At 33.1% G+C, this 15,943-nt stretch overlaps 2 protein-coding genes across 8 annotated transcripts in view; one reads left to right on the top strand and one right to left on the bottom strand.

Moving 5' to 3' along the window:
* The window catches only part of LOC106709046, a 16,768-nt gene continuing 825 nt past the window's right edge, over positions 1-15,943 (bottom strand). For 2 of the 5 annotated variants that reach the window (XM_014500700.2, XM_014500703.2), the window contains exons 2-5: positions 2,629-3,713; positions 2,179-2,379; positions 1,733-1,852; positions 1-740 (exon numbers count right to left, since the gene is read on the bottom strand). In XM_014500700.2, coding sequence (XP_014356186.2) covers positions 511-740; positions 1,733-1,852; positions 2,179-2,379; positions 2,629-3,655 — 1,578 coding nt within the window. In that variant the 5' untranslated portion in view covers positions 3,656-3,713 and the 3' untranslated portion in view covers positions 1-510. Of the gene's footprint in view, positions 741-1,732; positions 1,853-2,178; positions 2,380-2,628; positions 3,714-4,703; positions 5,247-7,259; positions 7,354-15,202; positions 15,423-15,943 lie in introns of those variants that run through there. The other 3 variants (XM_014500704.2, XM_014500701.2, XM_014500702.2) reach the window with 3 other exon arrangements.
* Positions 7,409-15,943, top strand: part of LOC106709045 (sphingomyelin phosphodiesterase) — a 22,199-nt gene continuing 13,664 nt past the window's right edge. For 2 of the 3 annotated variants that reach the window (XR_001356926.2, XM_014500697.2), the window contains exon 1: positions 7,409-7,732. The gene's annotated coding sequence lies outside the window, so the exon portion shown is untranslated. The remainder of the gene's footprint in view (positions 7,733-15,943) is intronic. The other variant, XM_014500699.2, reaches the window with a different exon arrangement.

Consider the following 15,943-nt stretch of genomic DNA (forward strand, 5'->3'; position numbering starts at 1 on the left):
CAACAAACACTTATTCTTACTTATACAATTCTTTTTTTGATATGCGGTGGGTAATATACAAATTTGATACTTCTAAAACTTTTTAATATTATGTCTTGGACTGATAATACCCGTAAATCATTTAGGATCTGGTTTAAATTTAATTATAGGGTAGGTATAAAAATAATAGACCATTTTAGACACGAATATTGACACTCATTGGGGGTTTTTAAGACATCTCCTAGCTAACGCAGCGACCCAAAGTGCGTCTTGGCCTCCGACACTTGTGTCAATAATAATAATTTTATATTATTATACATCAATAATAAGAGACTTTCTATATTATAGTTATTATATAAAAAAAGGAATTACGTCGAAAGTGAGCTTAATTCACATTAATGTTTATTATAGCGACACAAGTTCTGATAATAACGCTATATATAACATGATGGCAACGTACTCATTTGATGTAAATTGTTGTCTTGAGGATTGCATGCATCAGGGTTTGCAACTCCTGTATAAAACCTTTATCTAAGGACATTGGAGTTCGTCACTATTGTCTCCGCAGTCGTCGCGGCCGTCGCATCGTAGGATTCGAGGGATGCAGCGCTTATTTGAGCAACGTATCTCATGAGCATTGCACCCTCCTTCGCATCCAGTGGGTTCATCGCTGTGGTCGCTGCAGTCCGCTAACCCGTCGCAGAAACGAGAAGAAGCTATGCATTCTCCATTCGTACATGTGAACTGATAGTCTGGACATTCTGCAAATACAAATGTTTTATGTTTTTCATTTATGGACTAATAATGTGGTATTTTTAAATGATGCCGTTAAAGTAAGACAGTAACTTAATATTTGATTAACAGACACGAACAAAAAATAAAATTAATGAATTTAAATAGATTAGTGCTAACACTTGAGCTATTGGTAGGTTTTACCATCCAAAAAGGCAAGAGCTACTAGGTTTAATACTCTATATAATACTAATATAATACTCAAATTATATACTTTTTAAGATGTAAATATTAAAAGTGTTATCTATATGGAGCAATATTTTGAATACAGAGGAAGTGGCATAGGGAGGTCCGTTAGGTCTCAATGAGCGCATTCGTAACCTAGTTTCGTGAGCTGCTGAACGGTATAAGTACGATTTACATTCATTTATACCCGGCTTTCTGGGTCAAGAGACGAAATTTTATTATTCTAGGAGATGGATTTAGATGTTGATTCAGGACTTAAAAAAAATGGTAATTTCGAACATTACATTTTACAGCAGGGATCCCGAAACTATTTTATATAAGTGACCTCTTTTTCAAAATTCATTTTGTCCATTGTCATTCATCCGTTATCTCAGATCCCTATGGCCCAATTACCTACTTTTAAGATCAATTATTATTAATTCTGACTTAGGTCAATATAAGAAGACAGAGAGAAAATTAGCAATGCTTTAAGTTCGATATCGACCCCTTTGGGAACCCCTGTTTTACAGACTTAGAGTAAAGTAACCCTTTATATTTTTTATATTGTTTGTGTTTAGTGCTTAGTCAATCATTTCTATCGCATTATGAGATTTCTTAATATCAAATACTGAGCTATTTGTGATCATTGTAAGTAATTGCGAAGCCCATTGTAATATTCATTTTTACATTTCATTATGTTTAGTAAAGAGATTTTTGTTAGAGTGCAATATGACGTATTTAGTAACAAATGATGATTCTAGAATTAATACTTGATTTTTGCTACACAAGCAGGTACCTGGAGTGCAGTTTATTTCGTCGAGGCCGTCCCAGCAATCGATGGCTCCGTCGCAGAGCTTGGCTTTAGGAAAGCAAGATATAGACTGGCCGCACCGAAACTCCTTTGTTAAATCGCAATCTGAAAAAAAAAACATAATAATATTAGTTTTCACTCTGACCATATATCGACATATTCTTAATTTCCATTCCATGTTAAAATAAAATAAAAAGTAAGAATAAAACCAATAAGTCAGATTAGATAATATAAATTGGCCAAACAAAGTTTAGCTCATCCAAAGCAATTTCGTAATGAGTTAAGAAAATGTTAATTTATACTCTCTAATAAACATCAGCAATGAACGAAAGCATTACTCTCGTTCGTTATTTAATGTGGAAAACTTAAATCATTAATTCTTATGTGCATGCAACCAGTTAAATCATGCATGAATTTTGAAAATAGCTTACCACAATACATTTCATCGGAGCGATCGTAGCATTCAATGGAGCCGTTGCAGCGGGCGTGCTCGGAAACGCAGAAGCCGTTCTTGCAGCGCCACTGTCGCGCCGCGCACGCTGCCGCGACCAGCGGCCGGCAAACTCGCACCCCGCGTGCCTTGTCCACCAGGTGGCACGCCTCTGTCTCTAGAGCGCACAGTCCACCGCAACCTGGAACAATTAGTAGTAGATTGTTTATGCCATTATGCTACCTGCAGAGCTATAGATTTAGAGGCAGAGTAAACAAATATATTTAGGATTCGTGTACCCTTGGGGAATATACAAGGGGAATAACACTTCTTGTTCAAAATCAGTAATTCAGCTAAGCCTACAAAAGGTCATGCACAACGTCATCGGTTCTCGAGTTAATTGAAAATAAGATATCGCCAAAATAAATGGATTAAATAATAAAAAAAATACCTGTTGGGTCGTCAGGATCTAGTGCAATTTGACAAAGTGATGTTCCACTACTTTCTTCTAACATACACACTTCATTTTTTTGGCATTCACAAAACTTTTGAGTGATATTTGCTCCATTCGTCGAGTCATTGCTGATCTTAAAACTAGGTTGAGTTTTATTCCCTTGTTTGGGGTACGTCTTGATATTCTTTCGAATTTTTGTTAAAATATTTGATAAATAAGATATATTTTTTGCAGTTGTCGTAAATGGTGCAAGTGTTGTGTCAATTTCTGTGTTCCGAACAGTAGCAGTCAAAGGCAACTCTGAGTAAATGCTGGCAGTCGCCGAAGTAATGTCGTTCAAGTCTATATTTTTTGTTGGCACTGCATTTGTACTAATTATATTGGTGGCTTGTGTTTCATGATGTGATGTAAAATTTACTAAAATTAAACTTATTATTACGATTGCTAGAATCATTATGCTTATTGAGCACACTTGTAATTGCGTTCTTTTCTTGATAGAACTTTGAGTTAAATCTACAAAGCAACCGATTCCTTTTAGGCTTTTTCTTAATCTTCCTTGTCTTGGATTGGAGGTGGTCGTATCAAACGAGGCACATCTAAATTTGTGTTGTATACCGGAATCTATATCTTCAGATATTGTTGGAATCGTTTTATTTAAATTGACAATTTCGTTGTCGGTTATATTTCTTACTAAACTACCGTCATCACAGCAGGTTATTTTTTCTAAGTCATCAAATTTTGTTTCCGATCTGCTTACACTAAATTTGTCCCTCGGAGTAGAATATGACTTAGGAGTAAAATTATCATTTGTAGCCTTTAATTTATAATTTCTTATCTTTCCTCTACACGAGGAGCAATATTTGGTTATTTTATTATCTGTAATTGGTGCGTTTATAATTGTCCTTCTCAAACTGCTGTTGGACCAAAGATGTGTGCAATACAACGATTCTAAATTACAACTAGAATTTTCAATAATGTAACTTGTTGTAGGCAAATTGGTTTCGTTGTTGTTCAATAATGGCATCTTGTTTTTAACAAGAAAATTGTCATCTCCTCAGCATAGTCAATATTTTATGGGGCATCTGAAAACAAAAACGTATTATTTTTTGAGCCGTTTTTTGATGACATAATTCCCTAGCAACTACTTAGTAGATAAAAGTAAACAGTGGTATAAATGAAACTTTTAACGCCCTTACTACAATACGCACAAAAGCACAATGAACCATGAACCATGATGAAACCAATAGAATTATTATAACTAAGACATGATGTGCGATTATAATAAGCTTACATGTCTTTATAAACCTATTTAAATATGAATTAATTCCATAAGCATTATGTAAAATTTATTTAAACACAATCAATTGGTGATAATTGACCATAAGTTTTAAAGATTTGGCGACGAACGCTAATTTAACTACGTAATCGATTCGTTTAAAAAGCCAAAGTGAAAGTAATGATATTGAATAAAATATCTGATATTTTAACAAGCTTTCGGCAATACTACTTAATTATTTTCAATGAGTTCCTTTTGATAAATGTTATAATTTTAGGTTCAATGTATTATAATAGTTCTTCTTTGTCTTGTAGTAATTGAAATTTAAGTCCAGTGAACACAATTTTAATTACTTTGGAAACCGTATCCGAAGTGCGTTAGGATGGTTTTGTGAGGGGATCATGGTCGTAACGTTTATTAGATCTAGAGTTACCATTTAGTACAACTAATTACCTTTATTGGTGTGTTAATTTTAAGTACACATGCTAATATTTAATTTGAGTAAATTATCTATCTATACACGAGTTTGTACACAGTTACACTGTACCGTTTAATGTCAATCCGAATTAAGATTTGAATTACGGTGTTACTTAAAACTTCTTCTGTTTGTTTATATTATATTTATTAATTCTATTTTCCGAAAATTAATGAAGGCCTCCTTTATGAAACCTTTTTATTAAAATATACACTGACCTCGACTTTATAGTAGCTTGATTTACATCGGGCTTAACATTATCTTAAAAAGAAATTTCACTTAATCTTACAACTAAATAAAATTATGAATAATATGACTTACATGTGTTAATCACAGGAAATGTTACATAACACTAAAAATATATTTATTTCATTTAAACGTATTGTCGGTTGGAAGTATTGGAACACGAGCGGGTAGTGTGCAGCCGCATGTAGAGTATGGACTGCGGTTGCCGTTGACGACGTCTAAACAACTTTGCACTAACACAACACCACCCCGAGTACCGTAACATGTAGAGAAAAGAGATACATTTACGTAAAAGTACCCCTGTAAGACAAGGACGTGAAAACGGGGTTGACTACAACATGGTTAGCGGCCAAGGCCCGTGCCCAGCCAAGAGTAACACGCGCCACGTTTTTATTCAACCAACTGAATGGACAGCTGTTCGTTGAAGTACCCTCGTAAACCTAATAAGTGTCGAACACAGAACAGGTTGAAAGCACCCGACTATAATTGCTGTATAAATAACTGAGTCACTGTTCCGCAAGCTAATCCGCAAATGCATCGCTATTCCGCAAGATAGTATTTTATGTTTAGAGATAGTTCGAAAGTATGCCGCGAAATTTTGCGTTGAAAAACAGTGTAATTAACTTAACAACAAGTATAGGAGATTAATTTTATATTTTGTTTACACTTTACATACAAGCAGACAATTTTGTCACTAAGTGAAAATTACTTAACTACTGCAGATCCTGTTTGAATGTGAGATGGTGAACTAAACTGCACTATGTTCATACATATTTCGGTTAAATATCCGAACATGTGGAAAACAGTCAGTCAAGAATTTAAATATTTCACAATATACTTACACTAAAAAAATTAAATCTATACTTAATATATGAAGATAATCCCACACTAAAATATACTCACTAACAATTATATAAACAATCAACAATAAACAAAAAACTTGCTACAGTTATATTACTTAAACAATTTTTTTACAGAGAATTTTAGATGATTGGAAGTTCAAAGGAAATTTTCTAACCTAAAAATCTTTGAACTAGATCACTCATGCTGGTATAATTTGTCTTTTTAATTGGTCTTATATGCGTTTAATTAGTTAACGGCATGACATGTCACCCGTATTGTTATAATGATAGCGCAGCTGCAGTGAACACATGGACTTTTAATTGTTAGTTATTTTTTCATTAATGAATAAACTTGCATGGCTTAGGTAAAAAAATCTCAAACTCAAACTTGTTATGAGTTCCATTCGTAAACAAATACTCACGTCTTTTAATAAGAACTAGCTTTTACCCGCGACTCCGTCCGCGCGGAATAAAAAATAGAAAACGGGGTAAAAATTATCCTATGTCCGTTTCCTGGTTCTAAGCTACCTGCCCACCAATTTTCAGTCAAATCGATTCAGCCGTTCTTGAGTTATAAATAGTGTAACTAACACGACTTTCTTTTATATAGATAGATAGATAGATAGATAGTACGGGCTAACTAGCATATATTTGATTCATTAAAAAATAGCGTTTTCTTTTCACTACGTAAAGACATCGAAATGTTAACTAAGTATATCCTAAGATGTAAAGTAAGCAGATGTAAAAAAAAAAACAAAGTAAATATAAGTAGATGCAAATTTCTAAACTTAATTGATATATTTAATGGCCATAACTCTGATATCTGGTATAATCTAGATTAAGTAAGGTCTGGGCTAATGAGACGTATGGTCCGAGTCGGAAGGTAACGCGTTAACGCAGTGTTGCCTTTGTATGTCAAGATCCCATCTCATCTCTGTCAATTTTCATATAATACACGGTACACGGGTACTTTTGACACATTTTTCTTCCATAAAACTGTGAACTGTTTTTATTTCTTTTACTCAAATACATTAAAGTTTAATCCATTAAAACAAATGTCAATTTAGATACTAGATACTGAATGTTTTTAACAATATTGTTTAACATTTTTGAAGAATATGTTTTATTTTACAGTTTCATAGCATCACTAGCTAGAATTGGTACGTTTAAATTTTATTGCAGTCGCGTATTTACAAAAGAAAATTAACTGTGAAATATGATACAATTACAAGTTATACGGTCACGCGAACTGTTCGTAAGTACAGAGTGTTCCCACATTTGTTTTTCTTTTATTTTTTGGCCTTGAAAGTCTGGTTAAACCTATTCAAAGCTAAAGGCGCCTTGGGAGCTTTAGTTATATTTAATGCAGTCGTACGGAGCCACTTCTTAGTTTATGCGGCGTAATAACATCTTTGGGTAGTCACACTAAGATCGCTTTTATACAAAATGTATTTAGCAACATTATTAAATATGTATATTTATGACATTAAAGTAGTTACATGTTTTTTTTAAATAATATACTATATGCAAAACACATTGGTGATTGTACAATTTCATAAAAATAAATAAATAAATACAGTATTCTATATCACTATTCATTTATCACTTTCCACGATATAAGTACTTTGAAGAAGGAAAGGTATATATAATACTTTAACATCTTAGTGTTAATAACTTAAACTTAGCCTGTCAAAGGAAAAACAAGCGATAGTTTGATAAAGTGATTTAGTGAAAACAAAGTCGAATGTATGATATTTCAAGTGAAGTATATTAACAATGCCCTATTCACCTGTGCGTTGATGGCCCTAGATGAGATGCGATGCTGGCAGCCGGCAGCGGCAGCGTTCAAGAGCCGCTGCAGCCGGCGAGTGCGGGTGCGGGCGGACGCCAGCGGACGCCGACCGGCGACCGTGCGGCGGCACAACTCTCACTGCGCGCGTCGCGTGCGGTTGTCACTGCTCCGCGCCCGGCACTTGCCCGGCACTCTCTCGCCTACCTCGCCTGCAAGCCCGCCACTCGCTCGCACTGGCGGAAAAGCCTCAGTCCTCCTCAGTGCCCTGCCACACCACCGTCGGAGTGCGCGTAACGAACCGCGCGGCTTCTCTTTAAATTAGTATGTGAATGCGATATTTTTTAACGTTGTTTGTTCTACGCGAAAACGAGTGAAATGTTATTGTTCGCTCACTGATCGTTACTTCGTGCATTTACTTCGCTCTGCACTCGGACGTTACTCCATGAGGAACTGGTGTTTTAAGTTTTAAGGTGAGCCTAATTTATTTTTAAACAGTCTATGACACGAGGTTATTGGCAATCAATTTTGCAGTGCGATGGGTTTTTTGTCTAAATAAATAATATCTTGCACTGTTTATACTCGATGTAGGTACCTAAGACGAGGTAGTAATGTGTGAGTGTGTATTTCAATATCAGTGTCAAGAAAACTATGTTTATAAGTTAAGACGGCCTACTTCTGATCGGCCGAAGTGGAGTGACCAAGTAAATAGTGTGTCACTGTGTTGGTCACAGGTTGTGATGCGTTAAGAATTTCAATTATTTTTTATAAATTGTCACGAAATTAAACTTAGTAAAAAGATTGACGTTGCAATTTTAATACCTTTAGCTAATATTGTAAAATTAAAAAGATACTTTAAACCAAAACAGATTTAAATCAAAACCAAGAGTAAAAAAATGAATACAGGGCATTTAATATAATTATAGGTACCTACCACGAAACATAATTTATTTGGTTCGGTAAAATTATACTAGCAACGCGCAATGTATGTCGTCTAACCGTATATTGACATTACAAAAAGAATCTCACTTAACAGGAAATAATAAATACAATGTCGTAAAAGTTGTTTAGATAGGTATATAAGGTTTGCATGATCACGAAACATATTATCCACTAGCAGTCGCCAACGACTTCGTCGGCACAGAATAAAAAAGTAGCATATAATATACCCGCATTCATCAGCTACCTTCCCGTCAAAGTCTCGTCAAAATCGGTCCACCTCTTCTGCAGATTACCCGGAACAATCGCGGTCTTGCGGACAGACATACAAACAAAAATTTATAAAATTGCTTTCTTGGAAATGTACCAAGTGTACGAAATAGGATATTTTTTGCATATTTTCATATAGTATAAAATTTAGGTGTCTGTATTTAAGACACCTGAATTTTATTAAAATGTATGTATAAAATTAATTATTAAACTTGGGGCTTTTTGTCTCATGGGACTTCCATATAAATCAAACTGAAAACTCCTTTCCCGGCGTAAATGGCAAATAACAAAAATTTGTTTTGTTTTTTTCATCATTAACAGGAATACAAGCTTTATAATTTCAAAATAGTGGATTGATATCAAAATGCTTATAAAACAGTGTAACATGAAAATAAAACTTTAAAATTAAGATTTCGTTACTTTTTGTAGTAATCAGAACATAAACTAAAAAGTAATAAACTCATATTTGATAATTACTTTAAAAGATCCAAGATTAAGTTAATGTATATATACATGATACTTAGAAGGTGTGTTACATACAACATCGGTTTCACTTTTTCGTTACCAAGTCAAGATCGCCGAATGACGCAGTCTTTGCCAGTTGAATACGCTCTCTCTAGCTGATATTTATACGATTACGCATACCAACATCGCTTTTTCAATCTCGAAAGGCCAATACTATGACTATAGCAGAAAGGATTTTTTCATAAATTACAAAAACACTACGCCTTTAAAGTGACTCGAAGATTTTTTGTTATGAGAAAACGTAAATAAAATAGAAAGTAATTAAATTACCTGCACAATTAAGAAATTGAAATTCTTGTGTAGTAAACTAAAAATGGAACTGCTTTTAAACTGAGAATAGAACTCTTATTTAAACAAAGAATGTAACTCCGGTTAAACCGGATAAAAATACTTATTTTTGTCGTATTATAATAATATAATAACCGACCGGACACGGTATGCTATAATTTATATCAACCGATTTAATAAAAGTTTTGTGATTTTTGTTTACCTGTGTTACATAAGAAACGAATCTACAGCGGATCCATTTCATAACTTCGGGGTCAAATCAACTGACAATGGTCATCATTGCCTTACAAATAGTTTTGTATTTTAAAAAAACAATTCCAATCCAGTTAGTATGACTTCATTAAAATGTACGTTTGTGTAATCTTAGGAAAATTTTAATCAGATGATTTAATGATTGAAGCATCTTAATAGTTCTGAGGCGAGCACTTGCACTCAGATTGACGCCCTCGTACACATAGATAATGTTACATTGACCCATTTATTGTGAAATTAAAAATATTACACCGGCTGAGTATGATGTCTTAATAGAACCAAGTCATGCCTTCTAAACTTTCTTTGGTGGTCCGAAAGAGGTTAACGGCGAATTTAGACGTGAGTGGAATAAATACTGTGGTCATTATGTTACCTAAACTACATATGGCATATAAATGATAACCACTAATACAACTTCTATTTATTTCTTAACAGAGGTCTATTGTCGTCTCATTACCAAAAAGAAATACAGTAAACATCGTGTAATACTAATTTAGTTTTAGCCAGAATAGTTTACTCGATGAAATCTCACGTACATAAAAACTACATAATATTTATACCCAGTTCTAGATTTATAAACAAGCCCTTTATCACGTTTATACTATATTTAGTGGCAGTGAAAATTTTTTTCCTATTGTATTTTCAATTAATAACAATAAATTCTGTGCTATAGGCAAGAAAATTAAAAGATAAAAAATTAACTAATGTCTCTTGGGCTGTTTATCAGTTTTCTTTAAGAGAAGTAAGGATGTATTTTTGTATAATTTAATTACAATAATGGTCATGGCTTCCTACTTACATCACAAGTCAAATGAAATCGCGCCCAAGGCCAAACGATTATGTTCTCTGATGTAGATGATAATATAAATCACTATTACCAGAGCTGGGCATTAACTCGTTAATCCGTTAATCGTTAATTAACGAAGTTAACATTTTGTTTAACGGATTAACTTTTAAGTTAACTTCAAAAAGTGTTAACGCTTTTGTTAACTTCCGTTAAACTCAACTTCCGTTAATAAAAGTCCGTTAATCGTTAAATTAGAAACTTGGAGACGTGCTATCATTTTGTTTAAATTACGCGCCACGCCACGCTCGTAGGTTCAGCTATGTTGAGCGACTGTCGGTGACTCGAATGGCGAACGAATGAGTTGATAATTGATATATGTGAAGTTCGCGTGCAAGTGTGATGCATCAGAGCGTCCGGGAAAGACGTGACCAACAGAACAAAATCAAAAGAAGGTTCGAAATAGTATATTTCATTACAAGTATATAATGGCCCACATTCCGAACGCTCTTCGTCCCTGCAATACCCTCCAATCCTTTTTTTGAGCAACTGTATTAAAACAATTTTTACTCGTGCTTTTCTTTAGCTTTTCCAAACTCGTGCGTTCTCTTTCCCGACTGTCAAAATAATGTCTATTAAAAAGAAAATTGGTTTTTTCCACGAAGTTTTTACAAAAAAAATCATTGAAGTTTTTATGATTCATGCAAATATTTCTAAAAAGAAGCTCCTAATTTGTTACCATATCAGATTTAATGATTTGATTCAATGAATTAGGTTAGGTTACATTTTATTTCATCTCATTAAATTTCATTTTCATTTCATATCAATAAAAATAATCTACTGAAGACTTGGCCGTTTGAGAATAGTTCCGTTTACCTACCCAGAATGGGTGAAGAAAACAAAAAAAAATCTCTGTTTGTATTCTTTTACAGTTGGCGCCAATTTTCAAACATTTTTGTTAGTTGAGTTTATTGTGTTTTTATTATTCTATTAAATTGCTTCATTTTTTCGCAACTGTATTAAAAATAGTTGTTTAGTACACGTGCGGAACTGTCATTACAATTTGTTCCAACTGTAAACCCTCACCTTCGGCTGCGCCTCGGCTCGGGTAGACACTTGTCGGAACTCTTTGCAATGACAGGCTTTCCACACTCGTAATGAAATATACTATAACGCATTCATACTTGTCTCCAATACTAATTTGTTATAGAATGTATGGTCAAATTACTATTTTAAACAAGTGTCGCCACAATAAGTGTGAAATTAGTATGTATAATTTTAGTATAGTTAACTGTTAACGATTAACTTTAACTTGCGTTAAATTTTCGAGAATTTAACGGTTTAACGATTAACGAAGTTAATTTTTTAATTAACGAATTAACGATTAACGAAGTTAACTTTTTGATTAACTGTGCCCACCTGTGACTATTACATAAAGGTAACAACAGTCCTGCGGTTAGGTAGATATTTTTTCGTTTATCGAAGCGTAAATATACGTATTAACAATAACTGTTTGGGTATTTGGACGTTAGTTTTCAGATCTAAATATCCGTACTCAAAAAATATTTTCTAAATGTGTGTCGTAATAAAGCGGTGAAATGGGAAATCAATCCATATTATTAGCAAGTAAACTGAACGAGAAAGTAGTGTTGTGATAATTAACTAGAAAATTACGCATTGTCGCTCGTAATGCGTGCAATGTAAATGCAGTCCAAGAGACAGTTTTCGTTATTCAAAACAAAGAGCTTAACAAAAACATTTTATCTTTTCACGGATTATTGATAAAACTATGAACACGGTTTAACGACTGAATACTATAATATCTCGCGGATAGCGTATCTCTTTCTTCTTCGGGTACCATCTCCTATCGGAGGTTGGCGACCATCATGGTAACTTGAATTTTCGACACTGCTGCTCTGAACAGAGAACGTGTGATTTTATTAGGCTGTCGCAATTTTTTCAGCCAAGGTATACGTCTTCTACCTAGACTTCTTTTTCCCTGTATTATGTCGCTATCTATATTGTTTCTTTTTTTCATGTCGTTTAAATAAGAGAAAAACAAACTGGGTTATTCTGAACTCTTCTACTTGTAGTTGGCCGTGAAAAGATGATTGAATTTTGTCAAAACTAAATTCATTATGGCTTAATTTTTTTAAAATTATGTATCTAATTAAATCACATTTTTGCAAAGAAAATATTAAGTAAGTATACGAGTACTATTTAGTGTGTATACTAAAAATGTATTACGGTCTCCGAACTTAGCTAGCCTTATTTTGTAGGTTCAATAATACTATATGGACGCTGTCGTACTCACAAAATAATCAATAATTGTACGTTAAGTATATTTGACTTTACTTTGTTAACAAACACATATTTATTGACTCTCATGTTTTTTCCTTGACATTATTTATTGAAGGCTAATTTCAAAACATCGAAATCTCTTAATGATATTTGCAAATGAAAAAATCTATAAATATTGAATTTACATTCAAAGTCAATGGAATTACATTGACTAGTGGTCGCCCATTGGCCGAAATTCGTGCATAATGAAAAATATATTTTTTTCATGAAAAATAGCTTTTTGTACTTCTTAGCATTATCTTTCTACTATTTTTTCATATTCGCGCAAGTTAGGAAGTTAAGGGTAAAAGTTTTCGCTTCACGTATTAATGTACATATATGTATTGACAATACCATATGTTCTTCTTAAGAAGGAAAAAAATGCAAACAAAAATTCAAGAGAAATCAGACATATGATACATTAACCTTAAACAAATATTATGCTTGGGCTATGTATACATAAATAACCTAGTTTAAAAAAATACAAATCGAGTGATCTACACCAAATAGCTTGTATAAATTAATAAACCTATTTCGATGTTAATATAAGAGAGCAAAATTGTCACTAAATTGATTATAAAATCATGTTAATTACATTGTTTCGTCGCTGCAATTTGCACTGAACTTATATAAAATAAAACCAACATAAGTATAAAGACAGTCAGTTACAAGGCACCAGTTGACTTATTCTAGTGTGTTGCCGAGCGAACAACAAACAGTTGAGGATATTTTTTTTTAACATATTATATATAATTTAGTATATATAATATGTTATCTAAGTAATACTAAGTACTAGGTGTTAAAAAGAGAGCTTAGAGTTTTGTAGGTTTGTGTTTATACTCGTCCTATACTGAATTATTCTAAGCTTGTTGATGCAAAGAGGTATGAATCGTGAAATTTGATGTGTCTAGAGAACTTAATAGTTAAATCCTGCTTGCGGCGTTTGCTAATTAGTTGCAACAGAAGTCAACGTAAATTAATAAATGAACTATAAGAGAATGATTGTAGAGGTTGTTGAAATGAAAGTGAACTACAGGGGATAACATTCATGGCAAGGTGAGCGACCGATGAGTAAACGCACGAAACAGATTGAATAGACCTCTACTACAATTAATCGTGGGAATGCAGAATGCAACAAAGCATGTGCGCTTCACAAACAATAGTCTCTTGGTATCACGATAACGAATACCTGTTAATTATAGTGTCGCAAATAGATACTATGAATGGAAAACGCCAGGATGCTGCATAAATATTGATAAATAAGATTTTAAGTGACTGAGCAAGAATATCTGACTTTACGCCATAGTGTTTTAAGAAAAAAAATCGATGTTTTGGATTGCCAAATAATTAGTCTGAAAACAAAATAAATACAGAAAGGATGTGCGTAAAAAAAGGATGCACAGCCAAACGTGCAATTTTTATGTGTCCTTACATTTAATTGTTGCAAAGTTGCAGTTAGAATTACAAAAACTAGATTAGTTAATTTAATAAGCCATTATGTGGTAATAGGGTCAAATTAATTGGCCTCGTTAAACTTGAATCTAGTTTAAGGCATACGCGACCTTATAAATTGTGTCAACTTTAAATGTTTTTATTTTTATTCGCATGATTATTGAATCAATAACAATTATTTACTTCAACAAAATTATTACCGAACTAATAACACTTGAGACATTGATGTACAAGTGAAAAATCCTTTACTTTGTCCTAAAACTTGAATAATTGGCCTCACTGCGCGTACCGTGTGTATCGTACAGTCTGCTGGACTAAATGTAATCAACTTCAATTGATTACAAAAGGGAATATTTTACATCAAATGTGAATCATTTACACCAGACAAAGGTTCTAAGCTATTATAATATCCTGTTAGTGGACAAAGGTGTAGGTAATTGAGGCGTGAATTCTTTGTTCTTGCAACAACTGATGCAAGATTCTCCTGTACTAACTACTAAGATTGTGTGCCTCGACATCCAGTAGCCCATAATTATCGTAGAATCATAATTATTCTGTGTAATTATACCACGTCATAGCGTCGAGAAGGCGATAACAAATAAACTGTAATAACTACGAGCTTATGCATCAATTGAAATGTTTTATTAAATACGTTATCTGTAGTATTAGTGCATTCAAGTCTATTACTTGGTGCTATAAAAAACCTTGCTAATGTGATCATTGTCAATAGCTGTCCATGCTGTAGCTCTACTTGCGTCCTGGGCGAGATTTCTACGGCACTTTCTTTTTTGTCATTCTGTAGCGCCCCTTTTTGTCCAGCGCCCCGGGCGTTCACCCAACCGCGCCCTACACTAATGCCTACTCTGATCATTGTAATTGTAAATTGCACATCGTAATGGAAATAAAAATGACATTATTTCTATGAGATGTTAGTATTTAAACGATATTTAATTTTCGAGAATAAAGTACGATTTGATTGTTTTTTTTAACATTTTACATAACATACAAACATATTTTCAATTTGATAAAGGTTTCTATAGCTATAAAAAGTACTTAAAATAAATTTAAGTTGAAATAACAAAAAAGAACTTACTTAACTTGTGTTCTATTCTTAAAGATCCACCGCTGTATGCAACAGTAAATACTGATTTAGAACTTTAAGTTTGAAATTAATAAGAAAAACTTTAGCTAAGTCGTAAAATCATTCAATGATATAATTATACAGTCTTTTACTATAACTACTTCTTCCCAGACTTGCTTCTTGGGAATTACGAGTGTCTTGAGGTGAAATGATAATCCTTTTATACTACTGTATGGACCCTCTCACTTGTTTATCAATATAATTTCATATTTTACTGTATAATATTTATCATGCCATTGTCTTGATAATTATAAAATATAAATATGTCCTGTAAATACCAAATAAATAACGTTTGAGTAATATATTTGATAAACTATAAAAAATAACAGATAAATAGAAATAAACTATGTCATTGAGTGTGATGTCTATGTGAAGCTATAGTAGATACATAAGTCGACATAGTGCAAACAACAGGTTCACCTTTTTATGTACAAATATGTGGAAATTATCCTATTTCCTATTAATAAAATTAAATAATGCCTTTTCTCTTTTTAACCGTCCATCATTCGTGGTCACAATGTTGATTAAAAAAAGTATTTTTGAATATATTTTATATCCCGAACAATCTACTGAATGGAATAAGATTTAATGTGTAAGTACAAATCCGATTTTCTCATCAGGGTGCATACTTAAACACTTAATTATCTAATTAGTAATTATTTTTTCGACAAAAACCTAGAGATAAAGAGACAA

This window comes from Papilio machaon, chromosome 2 (genome assembly GCF_912999745.1).
Source record: "Papilio machaon chromosome 2, ilPapMach1.1, whole genome shotgun sequence".
NCBI lineage: Eukaryota > Metazoa > Arthropoda > Insecta > Lepidoptera > Papilionidae > Papilio > Papilio machaon.